The sequence below is a fragment of the Montipora foliosa genome, chromosome 3 (genome assembly GCF_036669935.1).
Source record: "Montipora foliosa isolate CH-2021 chromosome 3, ASM3666993v2, whole genome shotgun sequence".
Lineage (NCBI taxonomy): Eukaryota > Metazoa > Cnidaria > Anthozoa > Scleractinia > Acroporidae > Montipora > Montipora foliosa.
Genome location: NC_090871.1, coordinates 59,724,279 through 59,740,732, shown reverse-complemented (window position 1 = coordinate 59,740,732; position 16,454 = coordinate 59,724,279). Strand labels below are relative to the sequence as shown.

General features: G+C 40.5%; 1 protein-coding gene across 4 annotated transcripts; it reads left to right on the top strand.

Moving 5' to 3' along the window:
• Window positions 1-3,280: 3,280 nt before the first annotated feature.
• Window positions 3,281-13,712, top strand: LOC137995049 (beta-1,3-galactosyltransferase 5-like). 4 transcript variants are annotated; one of them, XM_068840623.1, is made up of 4 exons: window positions 3,288-3,324; window positions 4,506-4,643; window positions 5,464-5,599; window positions 9,371-13,711. In XM_068840623.1, exon 4 carries the CDS (start codon window positions 9,440-9,442, stop codon window positions 10,532-10,534), a length of 1,095 nt encoding a protein of 364 aa, XP_068696724.1. In that variant the 5' UTR covers window positions 3,288-3,324; window positions 4,506-4,643; window positions 5,464-5,599; window positions 9,371-9,439; the 3' UTR covers window positions 10,535-13,711. The 4 variants fall into 4 exon arrangements, with proteins under 4 accessions (XP_068696725.1, XP_068696724.1, XP_068696727.1 ...); XM_068840624.1 differs by lacking the exon at window positions 4,506-4,643 and having other exon boundaries at window positions 3,281-3,324; XM_068840626.1 differs by lacking the exon at window positions 3,288-3,324 and having other exon boundaries at window positions 4,380-4,717; window positions 9,371-13,712.
• Window positions 13,713-16,454: the final 2,742 nt, after the last annotated feature.

Sequence of the window (16,454 nt, the reverse complement as noted above, 5' to 3'; positions counted from 1 at the left end):
CAAGTGAGCCTTATCGCAGGGTACTGAAACGCATAATCATCAACATTGAGTCCCAGGAGTTCAGTCTCAATTCTCATACCCAGAGTCCTGGGACTCTTTGTTCAGCGGGCGTTTGTCACAGTGATATGGAAATCCCCGAGTTTTGAGCATCGATAGTGATAGGGGCATCACCTTCGCACATCACTGCAGTATTAGGGGCATTCCCCGATACCCTCCCGGGATGCCCAGATTTATAGTAGCGTTTTGGCATCCCATTGGGAATTTGAGAATGGGGATGCCCATATCATTGTAACAGCGGTCGATTCTCCTCTCCAGGACTCTGGGTATTCATATGTAAAGTAGAACTAATTACCATCACAAAAACTTCGCACTTAAACTCGCTTTGAAGAGGAGGCAGACATGAACTCGGAAATGGTCAGTGCAATGCTCTACCAACTCATTAAAGAAGCCACTCAACTGGGAGGTCATGGGTTCGAATCCCGTTGAAGCAAATTGAAATTTTCCGACAAAAAATGAGATAAATTCAAACAAGTGTCTTTGATAGTTGACCTGCAAGAAGTGAAGTTCGGCCCGACCGTTAGCTGTTTTCCGTATAAGAGCCGTTGCTACAACTTCCCAGAATTTCACGAGGCTTCTGTAAACGCTTTGACAAGCAATCACGCAGACCAGTGTATATAATCGAAAAAACAATAATGGATTTTAAATCATCATGCGTCATTTTAAATCATCATTTTAAATGCAAGGAATGCAAAAGGTTAAAAAAAATCCTATACTACTAGTAACCTCGGATTATTGAAGTGTGTTCGGCAATGGCTTTGGAAGCAAAGGAGAAGGCGGTAATATTGGCATCGAGGCTGACATCTCTACTTAGGACGCATTTTGACTCCACTACCCAATCAGACACAGCTCGACTACACAACACAACTTTTGTACATACATGGGCGTGTAGGACAGCAAGCGCCACAAGCCGGTTTATTTTGCTTACCATATGCATACAAACTCCGCTCCAGCATAACAATACGTTAGCATACTTCATGGTAATGACCTCCTAAAAACATGTTAAAGGAAAAGGTCACTGGGCACCTGCCGGATACGAAAACCCAAAACCCTTCGGGAATGAGGGAACGTATTCTCCAAACCCTATGCAAGTACCACTACCCCATGGAGGCGGAGGGGAAAAGTTAACAAACAAACAAAAAAAAAGTAGGCGAAGAAAGCTGAACCTAGACTGATTCAAATCTCTAACGGTTCACTATTTGTACGACAAATTACCCATAATCCCCACCAGACAACCGGACCCAGTCCTCTGGCCCGTGCCGGCAAAATATCTATTTCTGCCAATTGCGCAGGCTACAACTGTCAGAAATAGCATTTTCCATTTGACACAACTGACCGGTGAGACAGGGCATTTGGCAGCAACTCTACAACGCCTTCAAATTAACACCTTTCGATGATGATATACGCTTCTCCGCAAGAATACGATAGATTAACATGCAAGTTCTCCTTCAAATTGTTGCGTTGTCTTTGCAAACTGACGAGTCTGGCCGGCCAGTTCTGGTAAAAGGAAAGCACCGTTAGACAAGCGGAGATGTTATGAAGACGATTCATTTGCGTAAAGAATGTCTATTGAAAGTGTCCGTTTGCCAAAAACCAGCGTGTCACTGGTGCAAATCAATCACGAGGGGAGCGATCCAGCCTCGTTCCCGGGGCTTTTCTTCGCCTGAGAAAAGCCCTGTGGACGAGGTGTGCATATGACATCGACCTAAACCAGGTGAGCCATCGATATGTCAGCGGAGTCTTGAAAGATGATCACTTCGTTTTCGCTCGCTCCTCGCTCTCTCGCTTCTCATCGATCGCAGCGACGATTATTTCAGAACAGAAAACGAAAACTTGTTAAAACCAACCCTACGCACAGGATACCCAAAATTATAAATTTCGTTCTCCTAACGTCCAACGCAATTAATTACTCTTTAATTCAATACCTAAATGAAAGCTAATTCTCAACTGATCCGTACACTACTTCAATTCTTAAATCCACCCTTAAAGCAAAGTGATTTTTAATTACCTCTTGAACGATAACAATTATCTGAAACGTACTCGTTCACGCAACTTTAGTTTGGGAGTTAACTTGTCCAATCCCGTTAGGAATCTTCCCGGACCAAACGAAAGAAAGTAACGTACGTGGCAACTTTTCAAGAAGCATCCTTCATCTTCAGCCCTTCTTATATTGACTATTAATCACTTCCGGTCTTTTATACCTCTCCAAACATTCACAGTACACCAACTCTAATATCTCCGCAGGGTTTCTTTCTTTCTTTCTTCTATTTTGCCACGTCTCCCGCTTATGTCTCTAAGCAGTGAAACTTGTCAATTTTTCTTCATCTGCTATCAGGCCATTTCCTTCTCAGTGCATACAACTTCAACTCTAAACGTTCCTTTGCCCAACTGGCAAGAAACCCTTCTCAACTTTTTTTACACACAGTCAACGGATACAATAGTTTATTCTATTCACGACATGGACGATGCACTTTTACGTCAGACTACATTACAACACGGCTTAGTTAGCACTTTTAAAAGAGATTTATTAACATAAAGAAAGGTGCTTAATAACAATTATTCACCGAAGTGGAGGTAAATGGTGGATATTTGATATCCACCGGTATATCATCGGTATATCCACCACTATTCGCCTCCACTTTGGTAAATAACTGTTTTTATTAGTAATACACACAAATTGAATAATCAGCCGAGTTTATCGATTAAATACCGAAGCAAAACTAAAAGCCTTTTTTTTTTCTCCGTTTGCTTAGAGGTGAAAAGTACTTGCTATCACCTCCGAGATAGCCAATCAGAATACGCGGAAAAGACCATTCGATTGTGTGGTATATTAATAAAAAATATTTCAAGGAATACAGATAACACTCCTTACGATTTATTAGCAAACTGCATATTTCACTGGGGCGACAAATGAAGGGCAAATACATATGGTAAGAAAACTATTTTAAGTGAAGAAAAAAAAACTTTGTGACAAGACCTTATCTCCATCAGATCTCAATAGTTTGTAAATTAATGGCTAATACTGACTCAATCACGCGTGACAATTTTGCTGTTAACGAACTTCTTGAAGGGCATCCGGGATAGTTTCGAATTGATTTTCAATGAGAGCAGTGAAGCAAACTGCTTGTCAACTCTCAATATTTCTTTTCGCAGCTGCACATAAATCACCATACTTAACTTGTTGAAATTTAGATTCTCAGGAAAAAGGAGCTTTAGAAAGTGATACTAAATGGTTCAACGATGCTTTTCTTGATGCTTCTCCGACAGGTAAAAGAATTTGTTTTGATATGAAACTGAGGTTATAATTTATGGTGGAATGGCAGCATTTCCCAGCAATTTTCCATCTACTAGAAAGATTGGCTTTGAATCAACGGGGTCCAGTTTGATCTACAGTGGCGAAGTCAACCGTTAAAAGTCTTCGCAATTATTCCATCTCGTTGGGCGACGTATCCCAAAAAGATTAATTGGTGCAAGTTGTTTCAGAGTAAAAAAAGAATGAAAGATACACATTTGTAAGCTCGCGTTGTCGTCAAAACTTCAAATTTGGTGATTTCACGTCGCTGTCAAGCAGTGTACAGCAAAAAGGTGTGTAAAAAATGCGTGACACAGGCACGGCACAATTATTTTTCCTCCTTTAAGGACGGTGCCTACTAATTGAAGATATTTTTGCCCCGGTGTGTGATTATGCAGAAAATGTAGATCGTAAAAGGTGTAATTGAAATCCAAAAGAAAATTGGGGGTAACCACGCATTTTTCAAAGATAATTCATGAATAATATTTGTAAAAAGCTTTGAAATACAAAGCAATGTATGGCGTTCTTTCTCAAATTGAAACTAAATTATCTCTTAAAAATGCATGGATACCCCCCATTTTTCTTTTTGGACAACAAGAGTACTTACTAAGATCTACTTTCTCCGTATAGTTTTAAACCGCGCAAAAATATCCCTGTATTATCCGAGTATCTGGAGATGCGCAGAACGTATCGCAATAACAATAGTAGGCACAGGCACTTAACTAATGATATTGTTTTGTGTTGTTGCTGTGGCGTTTGTCATTTCTTTAACTCCCTATTAGTAACCGCACTTTAAGCTAATAGAATTCCTTTCACGGTATCTATTTTTCAAACTTTTTGAATTTTTTTCAATCGCACAAGATCGTCGGAAACTGAGCGTGGAGTCATACAGAAAACTGATTAGGCCCGATAAATGACGTCATCCATCCAAACCGTTCCATAGCAATACGTATACCTCATCAATAGACCAATTTTGATATATTAAAATTCATTCCGAAACAAAAGGAATAAATATAAGGATTTGTATGAGTTTATTCCCCAGAGCCTCGAGATGATGCCTTTTGTTTCGGAATGAATTTTGATATATGGAAATTGGTTTATTCGTTTTGAATTAATTAACTCTGCTCAGTTCACTTAAATTGTAATTGTCCTTTAGGTGTGCACATAGTATTGTTGTCAGAAAATGACAGTCCTTCATGTCTGTAGACTACAATGGCTACGTAATATTCCGTGAAAGACAGGGAAACACCACTGGTGCCAATTCGCTCGCACCAAAGACTACACTATACAACAGGTAATTTCGATGTCGCATCCATCTTGGGAACATTGGTGCACTCCAAGGGACTTCTAAGGGCCACAGATAAAATTGTAAGAATAGCTTGTTTAGTTTTCGCACTGAGTGAATTAAAACAACTTCTCTCTGAGACCATTAAACTCCAATGCAGGCAAATGGCGTTGCTTTCCGTGTGGAGGAGATTACTTGCCCATGAAATTAACGTTGCTATTCTATTAATAGGGACTTTAAGATCTTCGACGGCAACGTAGTCGAAACTGACTTAACCTCTAAATATAACTTTTCACTATCGTGAAGTCGATCATTCTGAGACTGAGTATCGCGCCGAAAAATGTGTGCTAAAATGTTTGCAGATCGTGCAGCACGATAATCTTTGCTCTTTCAACCAATGATATTATTGTCTTTTGGCGTCGTTGTTAAGATGCCTTTCGTGACTTTCCGCTTTCTTGATCGCTGTGGAGGTTCGTTGTACTTCAATTGAAAACCGAGCCCCGACGCTTATGCGTTAAGTCTCGAGCAACTAGCCGATGAATGTTTCTTGTGACTGATGAAAGTTTCTTTGTTGCAAAAGGTAACGAAACGTTAGGCATTCATAAACCCTTTTTACATTTCGTGTTATGTCTTGTCGATTTGCGTGAGCCGGCCTAAATTCAACGCGTTCGCGTGGGCTAAGACGGCCCCACCTAAGATATTTTCTGTACAAATTGACTTAACTTTATGCTGGTTAGCGCCTTTTGTCGACTGATTATAATTCGACTGTCATGTAAAAAATAGATCACATACGCTAATCTCGGCTCCCTCGCGCATTTTTCTTTTTCAGCCGAGCTGCGTCCATTAACCACCTGCCCGGCAGCACTGACCAAATCTCGTGGCGCGTCGTCCAAAACCTACAGAATGTCGATTCAGTTTCAAATATCTGTGTGCATGGATACAAACAAGTCTTGAAAGCCTCTTAGGTAAGTGTTTCGCCTTGTAATAGCTGCGTATAACCTCGCGATGAGTTAGTTGACTACAGTTTTCAGTCAGGCGTTTAGTTGACAAAAGCCTTTCAACAAATATTAGCATACACTGAGTTTTCAGAATTCTCTGATTCGACATTTTTTTCTGACCGGTCTGAATTAAGAGCTGTTGATACCGTTAAAGGATCAAGGGCTTTTTCTTTAATTTAGCGCTCATCAGAAAAAACTAATATCAGAAGTTTGCCTCCCATACCTTGGCACAGTAGGCTTGTTGTGTTCGGTATTTAATAGTTGCAAAACAAAGATACGTAGTAGTCGTTTTTATTTCTCCTCCTTTGAGCACCGCATACAAGATTCTGCAGCCAGCAGCTCTCCTTACTGACCACACTTCATTCAAGCCTTTAGCAATTAGCGCGTTCTTAAAGGAGCGTAGATAGAGTTTCGAAGAACAATGAAAGTTTTGCCGTGACTTGAACATCTTCAGTTCCCACGACCTGCTCCCGTCTGACCTTGTAGCTCATGCAGTCGGTAGAGCAGCGCTGATCTAACCCGAAGGTCTTGGGTTCAATTCCCACCATGGTCAGAGTTTTTCTCTGTCCTTGTGTGGGCCCATTTCCATTAGTAGGGCTAACGCTCACATGGTTCATATGGGGTAGATACTTATCACTTCACATTACACTCTAATCAGTTAGGAGAATTGAAGAGTCGCTCTTGTTCGACGACAAGCAATTGTAAGGAAGGCTTTTACACTGTCAGCAAAATGTGTAGAGCTGAAATTGCATTATAATAACACAATGTATTTTGCGCGAAACCAATGCGGGCATTAGAAGATTTTGAAGCACGCTCGGGCGAACTCAATTGAGTCGGAGTAGATTAATTTGCTTATTTGTTAAATTCACGCGACGAGAAATGATGTGCCGAAAATCACGCGAACTGTTTCCCTCTGAATTCTCAGTTTAAAATAAAGCACAACTCACTACTAGCGGGTTTCTTATTCACTTTATTATGATAACCTACCATGGCAAAAAAGCCGCTTTCCACACTTTGTGCAAGATCTTTTCATGCAGTAGCTCCTGCATCGCTGGATGGCTTCAAAAAGGAATTGAAGACCGGTCTTTTCAGAGAGGCTTTCTTATCATAGATTGTATTTTTGTTCCTTTTATTCTTATTTCTGAATATCAGTAGGTTATCTAGATTTTAGTACTTTTAGTATATTTAAATTACTTATTGTAAAGCGCTGTTGATCAGCATATGTAAATAGCGCTATGTATATATAAGTGATTAAACTATAAACTATAAATTGTAAGTCTAGAGGAATTCAGGATTAAATGATTGTCTGTCGCAAATATGACTTGAGATTGCAGTCAAGCTATTCAAAGCATAATGGATAAAGGGGTACGTTTACGGTTTCTAAAGAATCTGTGGAACTGCGTCGGTGAAGAAGTGCGAAACTGGGTTGATGATAAATTAATCACTGTACAGAAATTTGAAAGCTGATGTTTCGAGCGTTAGCCCTTCAATTTGTCAGAGCGAAGGGCTACCGCCCGAAATTTCTTCATGACAGTTAATAATTTACCATATCAACAGGGTTGATAAACCTTTTCTGTATTCAAAACAAACATTTGATTTTATATACTCCGACTAATTCAGAGGCGACATTTAACCAATCATGCAAATCATCGAAGTCCAGAAGTTGGAATCTCTGCTCTCGAAACGTCTGCTTTATCAGGATAGGATGCAATCCTGCGCTGACCACACGATAGCTTGGTGAATGTTGCAAGCTACCGTAGAACCCCCTTCCTCCCACCCCTCTTGGGGTCCCAAAACTACAGCTGCATATTACTGAGCAGAAACCCATAAGGGTTGAAACGTGTAAAGGCCCCTTGTGTGCTGGGAAACAAGCTTCTGAATATTCAATTTGCTAAGTACCATATTTGGAACAACAAGAGAGCAACATTCAAAAAATCAGTTCGCACGAACACCGTGACGCAATACCACCAATGTGCTCGAGCGAAATTAACCGGAGCGAGGGGTTTTCAAATATAGTACTTAGCACTGAATATTTTGAAGCTGTGGACCCTGCGGGTGTCTGATATTAGAAATAGCGAAAAAGATAATTGGCTGTTGGGAATGCCGTTAGTTTAGTCTAATGAAAAAATTCATCGGCTTTAAAAGTCGGAATGGGTCACAGTAAATTATTATATAAAGAAGAGATTAATTGTAGGTGGTAACTCAAGGAAACTTACTCACGTGCGAACAATACTGCAACTTATTGATGATGTGAATAATTTTGAGCAACCGAGGCTTGGTGGTGAATTTTTGAGGATATGACGTCATTATGCATAAGTATTATTTGTACCTGGACCTAGTACCTCATTCCCCCCAAAATCAATGATGATTCCGCGAAAGTTGAAGCCCGCCAATTTTTTTTTCATTGAAATTAGGCGAAGGGGTGGTCTTGATTTTCCATTTGAAAAGTCCAAGATTGTAGCTCCCTCGAGACTCTCCGTGGTAGGGCGTCCGAACTAGTCAAGATCGGGAGCTTGTAGGATTCGGGTGTTTTCCCACTATCCCCGAGTCACCATCGATAAATAAATATCTTCGGCATTTCATTCACCGCGGGTAACATAAAACCTCTTTTTTCAGTACACCTAAAGGCTTGGCCAAACGCTCGCAACATTTCAACGCAACATCTTGCAACATTGGCCATGTAGCACTTATATTTTAAACAGAATTAACTGAATAGAGTGTAATGTAAACTGAGATTGCTATCCCATATGAACCATGTGAGCGTTAGCCCTACTGATGGAAATGGGCCCACACAAGGACAGAGAAAAACTCTGACAAGGGTGAGAATTGAACCCACGACCTTCGGGTTAGGTCGTGGGTTCAATTCCCACCCCGGTCAGAGTTTTTCTCTGTCCTTGTGTGGGCCCATTTCCATCAGTAGGGCTAACGCTCACATTGTTAAAATGGGATAGAAATCTAGCACTTCACATTACACTCCATTCAGTTAAATCTTGTAACATTGTTGGTCACAACATGTTGCATGCGTTTGGCCTCCCTGTTGCGATATGTTGCAACATGTTGGATGATGTTGGATCAAATTTGAAAACGCTCAAATTTTTCGTGCAACATTTTGGATGTTGCATGATTCTGTACTCGCTTGGCCACGTTCAGGCCACATTGTTGAGCCTGGGCATGCGCGTTAGGTCCACTTCTTGCGCGCCAAGGTCCTGGGGCACATGAACATTAACATGTTGCGTTGAAAATGATGAAAATGTTGTGATCGTTTGGCCAGGTCTTAATATATAATAATCGCAGATAAATTATTTACCTCTGGACCGTGCGTAGCAAGGTCCTTACAAAAACGACCGACGGCCAATATTTCCCAGTGCGGTCCCGAGCAAGAGAGGTTAGAAAGTTGTTTTTTATGTGGAATCTTTTCGTCTTCCATCAGCGAACTTTGAACGGAGACCTTTTACATGTAAAAGGACCTGTCTTCTGCAAAGATTAGTTTCTTAAGGGAATGATCAAAGTCGAAACTTTAATGACTAAACTTTAAATGTCGATAAGATATAACTGATTAGAGTGTAATGCAAAGTGCTACTTTTTAACCCCATATGAACCATGTGGGCGTTAGCCCTACTGATGGAAATGGGCCCACAAAGTCTGTTGAAATATAAGTGATACACGGCCAACGTTTGCAAAACGTAATCCTTCCTTAAATATCTTGGACTGTCATTAAAGGCTTTTCTTTCCCTCCAGGCACCCTTCGACCAGGATTCCAGGACAAGCTTCTTCCAGAATTCATTTTCAAAAAGAAGTACAGAAACGATGCCTTGTATACGGAAACGATTTCTGCACTCAATTCTTTTGATTTTAATCGCTTTTTCGATCATAATGAGTGTTTTTTTGAACGAGTACATGTACGGAAAGAGTATTATTACAGCTAGGATTAATCTCAACCCGGAACTCGAGCATCGTATTAATTTGATGGACAAGAAGAACGACTCTTCTGTGTCAGTGCTGACTAGTACAAAAACGTCGCCTTCAACTACAGAGGCCCAGGGAAAAGCCTTTGTCCACAAAACGTACTTGCTATCACAAACGCGGTGCATCCATAAGGTGTTTCTTTTGATAATAGTTATCTCAAGCCCTTACAACTTTAAACGAAGATCTGCCATTCGAAGAACGTGGGCCGGTGGGCCATCTGTGGACGATGAATGGAAAACTGTGTTTCTTGTAGGTCAAGGGAATGGGGAGCGTTGGCAGAATGAACAGCTAGAAGCTGAGGAAAGAATGCACGGAGATTTAATAAGGGGGACGCAAAAGGAACACTATAGGAATCTGACCTTGAAGACACAAATGGGTCTGGAATGGGCGTCAAAATATTGCGATTTCCAGTTCTTAGTCAAAGCCGATGATGACGTTTTTGTTCATCCATATAACCTGATAGACTTCTTGAAGAAGCCTAAAACGCCCAAAACAAAACTTTACATGGGCCGTTGCCCTCAGCGGGGAGTTCCTAAACGTGGTCCAGGGAAGTATGGAGTGTCATGGACAGAATACAACAAAAAAAGATACCCACCATTTTGCTCTGGGCCAGCTTATGTCTTATCTTCGGACCTCATCGCCAAGTTAGTGGATCTGTTTAGCGTAAAGGCCCCTTTGCCTCTTGAAGATGTCTACATTGGAACCTTGGTTGACAAAATTGGCGGAGTAAAAGCTGTTACGCACCCAGAGTTTCGTACGCTACAACGTGGACCCTGCAGATATTATCCAGGTATTTTTGCTTATCATACGATTAGGAACGAAAGGTGTATGTTTGAGTTGTTTAATTTTGCCAAGAATGCGGAAAGGGGCCAGACTTCACAACCTCCGAGCGTAAAAATCCCTGAAAAAAATAGTGCTGAACATCGAAAGATATAATATAGTTTTTCTAGAGAAGAGCATTGGAAATTTAGCTGTTAACAACAAGGGGAAATTCCTGTCGACTTGTTGGATGTTCAACTGTGAATTCTGAGCTGTCGCAGAAAAAAAGACGATACGTCGCGTTATAATTCACTCATTCCGTTTTGGTCTATACTGACTTGTGATAAATGCTTGGAAGGAAAACAAACATGGTGTGGAGTTAATCGTTTTGTGGACGAAAGTGTAAGTCGTCTGTTGGAGATGTAACCCTCGGTTCGTGCAACTAGAAATCTGGTAACTGTTTGGAAATAATTGCAGAAACTTCTCTTACTTTTAAAGAGAAACTGGTGAACTTCGTGGACCAAATATTGGACGTCGTTGGTGTAGTTAAGGTGCAGTTTTCCTGCTCATCAGCTGACAAAATAAGCAGTTAAACGTCTCAATAAAACTACTTTTAATGAGGTTTGATAGATATAACTTGTAATCCAGTCGTGGCCCTCGTTCATATTAATAGTTGTAACGAATCTCTATTCCAACAAAAAAACAACTTAAAAAACACAACGCATTTGTATCCGAAATAAGCCATTTTAAGAATCGCTTGTTTTTGTTTTCAAATTTCGCGGGCCCTGAGTGCCACCTTTTTAAAGAATTGTGACATGTTATGATTGCCCTGTTGTTACAAAACAAAAGCTGTGTGTGTTAAAACGAATGCCAACAGTGACACGTCACAAATGCCAACCGTGACATGTCACAATAGCCTGAGAGAGTTTAAGAAAGGACAACAGCGTCCTCAACGAAAACGTCACTCCAAAATAAACCTTGGCGGCAATGTAACTACCACTTATTTCCACCTTGTTCATGTTATACAGTACGGACGAACTATCCTGTAACTGGATGGCTACATAGAAAATGAACGGATCATTATTCTTGGATTTCACGGGACGTCACCGCCGCCGTCTTGGTGTCCCCAAACCGTGAAACGGTGTCCATGTTAGTGTCCCGATCCATTCCTCCGGAAATTGAACTCTATTACTATGCAAAGTTTTTCCTTTGTTTTCGTTGAAAAACATGGCTGTTGATCACGTGAATGAAACCCCAAGAATTGTGCGTAACTTTGTCGTCAAAACTTAAAAATTTGGTTTGTTGTTTTGTGGAGTACAGGTACGGTAATACGAGCAACAAAAACGTCCAACTTGTCTCGCAACATTGCTGCGAAACTAGTCGAAAAGCGATGTTGCGCGTTTTACATCCCACACACAGCGTGCGGCGTGTCGCAGAAAGTAGAAAGGACCTCTACTTTCTGAAACACCCTGCAGTAACTTGCAACATTTTTAATTCTTTTGTTGCGAGACAGGTTGTGCGTTAAAACGCGCAACATTTTTTAGAAAAGTTTCGCAGCAATGTCTTGTCAGACATGTTGGACGTTTTTGTTGCTCGTATTATCTTACCTTACGGCAAAGAAGTGCATTGAAATGCGTGCAACACGTGCAGCACGAGTATTTTTTCCTTTTTTAACCAATAATATTCTTGCTTGGTTGCGTTGTCGCTGCCTAATGCTCGCTCGATACCCCCAAACAAGTGAGCCTTATCGCAGGGTACTGAAACGCATAATCATCAACATTGCGTCCCAGGAGTTCAGTCTCAATTCTCATACCCAGAGTCCTCGGTCTCTTTGTTCAGCGGGCGTTTGTCACAGTGATATGGGAATCCCCGAGTTTTGAGCATCGCTAGTGATAGGACATCACTTCGCACATCACTGCAGTAATAGGGGCATTCCCCGATACCCTCCCGGGATGCCCAAATTTATAGTAGCGTTTTGGCATCCCATTGGGAATTTGAGAATGGGGATGCCCATATCATTGTAACAGCGGTCGATTCTCCTCTCCAGGACACTGGGTATTCATATGTAAAGTAGAACTAATTACCATCACAAAAACTTCGCACTTAAACTCGCTTTGAAGAGGAGGCAGACATGAACTCGGAAATGGTCAGTGCAATGCTCTACCAACTCATTAAAGAAGCCACTCAACTGGGAGGTCATGGGTTCGAATCCCGTTGAAGCAAATTGAAATTTTCAGACAAGAAATGAGATAAATTCAAACAAGTGTCTTTGATAGTTGGCCTGCAAGAAGTGAAGTTCGGCCCGACCGTTAGCTGTTTTCCGTATAAGAGCCGTTGCTACAACTTCCCAGAATTTCACGAGGCTTCTGCAAACGCTTTGACAAGCAATCACGCAGACCAGTGTGTATAATCGAAAAAAATAATAATGGATTTTAAATCATCATGCATCATTTTAAATCATCATTCGTCGAATCAGTGGGAGGATTTTTAAATAAACCCCTAATATGATGCAGAGGTAGACAAAGTTGATGGATTTGATGATGAACAAAAACTCACGGCTATTTACCCAGAACTGATCTTGTGACTGTTATTAAGAGTGAGACAACCAAAGCTATCAAAATTGTAACGAATATGCGTTTCTTTGTAACAAATTCCTTGTAACGTAGATGAAGATGCAGTGAGAGGTATCTGTCGATGGACATACAATTAGTGAAGATCAACATGGCGGCACACGGGAAGTTTGGTTCCGTAAAGTTGGGTCTATCTTACAAGACTGCTGGGCATTACTATCGACAGAAAGCTTACTTGGGTGAATCATCTTAAGGAATTAAGGAACAACTTTGTCAAGAAATTGAACTTATTGAAAAAATGTTCTTTTCTTAAGAGAAAATCACTTCTTGACCTATACTTTAAGGTGATCCTCCCTTCAGTGACATACGGCATCGCTATCTGGGGCAACTGTAACAACCTAGATTATATCAAATCCCTGCAAGCCCTACACTGTCGTGCCGGAAGGCTAATTTTTAATTTGCCACGAGACACCCTCAGTACAAGTTATTGAACTCACACAATGGGACTCAATTTATGACGTGTATGTCAAACTAATCTATAACATAGCCAGCGATAATATGCCCGCAATGATTTCGGATTTAGTTGTATGGCGTAATAGTCCGTATAACCTAAGAGGGCATAATAAGGCCGTCGTTCCACGATTTTCCACTTATTTCACTTGTTTGTTACAGAGGAGCCATACTGTGGAACTGTATTTCAGAATATTTTAATGATTCTTGTAATATTAAACAATTTAATTCAAAGGCAAAATGTAGTCCGATGTTTAGGGAGATCAGATTTGCGATAAAGTAAATTAATTTCCTATGTTTCATTCATTTTTCAGTAGGTAATTAGATAATTAGATAATTAATTAGATACACGATCCCTCAAGCATGTAGTGCTTAAACGCTAATCGTGTTTTTAAATAAAGGATTTTACTTACTTTACTTATGCGCGTTTCCGGAGGTTGCTGAAGTTGCTTGATTCGGGAATATTCAGTAACTTCTGAAAACTCTTAGGTTTTAAGAAAAATTTTATATCTTCGTCGCCAAAAGTAAAGATAACAGTGACCAGCAGGTTGGAGTACGAGAACGACTGCGACTACGAGTTTTCTGTACTGGGCATGCGCATTACAGTTAAAGAATGACATTTTTCGAAATGCGCATGCCCAGAACTGAAAATTCGTACTCGTAGTCATCCTCGTGCTCCAATCTGAAGGTCGATAACATTTTTATTTTCACGTACGAGGATATTAATGTCGTCACGCTTACTGACATGTCAGCCAATAATATTAGTGCATCCTGTTCACGCGCGAATTTGTGTTGCCATTGTGTGGCCCTTGGTCTGAGTCAAGGTGACCACCTGTGCGAGTCAATCTATCTTGATTGGTTCTTATGGAAAGCCATCAATCGCTTCCTTATGTGATCATTCGTTATTATGTGATGTGGTTTCATGATCACGCGATGTGGTTTCATAATTGTGTTACGTGGTTTCATCGTTTTGGGATGTGATTTCACCCTTATTTGATGTGGTTTTGCCATTGTATGATACGGTTTCACATACAGACATACATACATACACACATACATACTTAATTGACTGCTCCCCACAGGGGCTTTTCAGGGCCAATGAAACACAACGAAGCGACAGAACGGAACAACAACAACTGTTAAGAATCCCAACTGGCTGGAGGTAAACCAGTTGGTTATTTACAAGTGCAGCTGGGAAGTTGAACCAGGGACTACCAGGATCAAATTCAACAAGTGGTCAGAGCGGGTCTTGAACAACCCGGGATCTCCGGATCTCAAAGCAAGCACCCTAACCACTGGGCCACACTGTCTCCATTGTGTAATGTGGTTTAACCTTTATGTGATGCGGTTTTACCACTATGTGATGTGGTTCCTTCAGTATGAGGTTTGTTTGTTATGTGATGCAGTTTCGTCATTATGTGATGTGGCTTCACCATTTATGTGATGTGGTTTCACCATTACGTGGTGTAGTTTCATCATTATGTCATTTCTTCGTTGCGTGTTGTGGTTTCTTCATTATGTGATATGGTTTTGTCATTGGGTTATGTGGTTCATCATGTTTACTTATGATCACTTTTTTAATGTATTAAAGTCCTTGCCATATTATTAGTTAGATATTTATCTATCATTTCTCGTATTTATAACTTAAATTTGCGCATCTGATCATAGTCATGTTAAGATGCGCACTAGAAATGAATAAATTATTATTATTATTTATTATATTATACCGGTAAATTATTACTTCCGGTGCTAAGCCGTAGTACCCAGTCTTCACACCCCACGAAAAACTCGTTTGATCAAGTTTGACCAGTTCTTAGCGTCCTCCTCCTCCACAGGCCCTTCGCATGTAATTTGCATGATTTTGAGAGACGTCTGAAAAGAAGTCTCGAAAGCCACTTAGGTAAGTGTTTCGCCTTTTAATAGCTGCGTGTAACCTCGCGATGAGTTAGTTGACTACAGTTTTCAGTCAGGCGTTTAGTTGACAAAAGTTTCAACAAATATTAGCATACACTGAGTTTTCAGAATTATCTTATTCGGCTTTTCTGCTGACCGGCTTGAATTAAAGGCTATTGATACCATTTATAAGGGAAAAGCAATTGTAAGGAAGGCATTTACAATGTCAGCAAAATGTATAGAACTGAAATTGTATTATATGTAACGCAATGTGTTCTTAGCGAAAACGAAAAGTTGAGATCACTTAATGCTTTAGCAATGCTCGCATAACAAGATTTTGAAGTACGCTGGTGCGTAATCAATTAATCGAGTCGAATGGATTGATTTGCTTATTTGTTTACTTCACGCGACGAGGGATGAAGTGCCGAAAAACACACGAACTGCTTTCCTCTGAATTCTCAGTTTAAAATAAAGCACAACTCACTACTAGCGGGTTTCTTATTTACTTTATCATGATAACCCACCATGGCAAAGTCTAAGGCATGTAATGCAGTATTTTATCATTTGCATAATATTAGGCGCATAAAGAAATACTAATCGAGGGAATCTCTGCCGACACTCATACATGCTTTTATAAATAGTCGCCTAGATTACTGTAACGCCTTTTGTATGATCTCCCTCGTGCACATATCGCTAAGCTCCAGCGTGTGCAGAACACTGCTGCCAGGTTGGTAATGGACATTGGAAAATAGTCGCACGTAACACTAGCTCTGAACGGTCTTCATTGGTTGCCGGTTTGCTTGCGTATCCATTTTAAGATTTTACTTTTAACTTTTAAAGTGATACACGGATTAGTTCCATCTTATCTTAGTGATATAGTTAACATTAGGCAAAAGTCATCATGGGATAGTCAACTATTGGAGTGTCCCAAAGAAAAAAGGCTTTCCACACTTGGTGCAAGATCTTTTCATGCAGCGGCTCCTGCATTGTGGAACAGCCTGCCTGCTCAGTTACTTGACATTCAGTCGCTGGCTGGCTTCAAAAAGGAATTGAAGACTCATCTTTTCAGAGAGGCTTTCTTATCTTAGATTGTAATTTTGTTCCTTTTGTTCTTATTTCTGAAT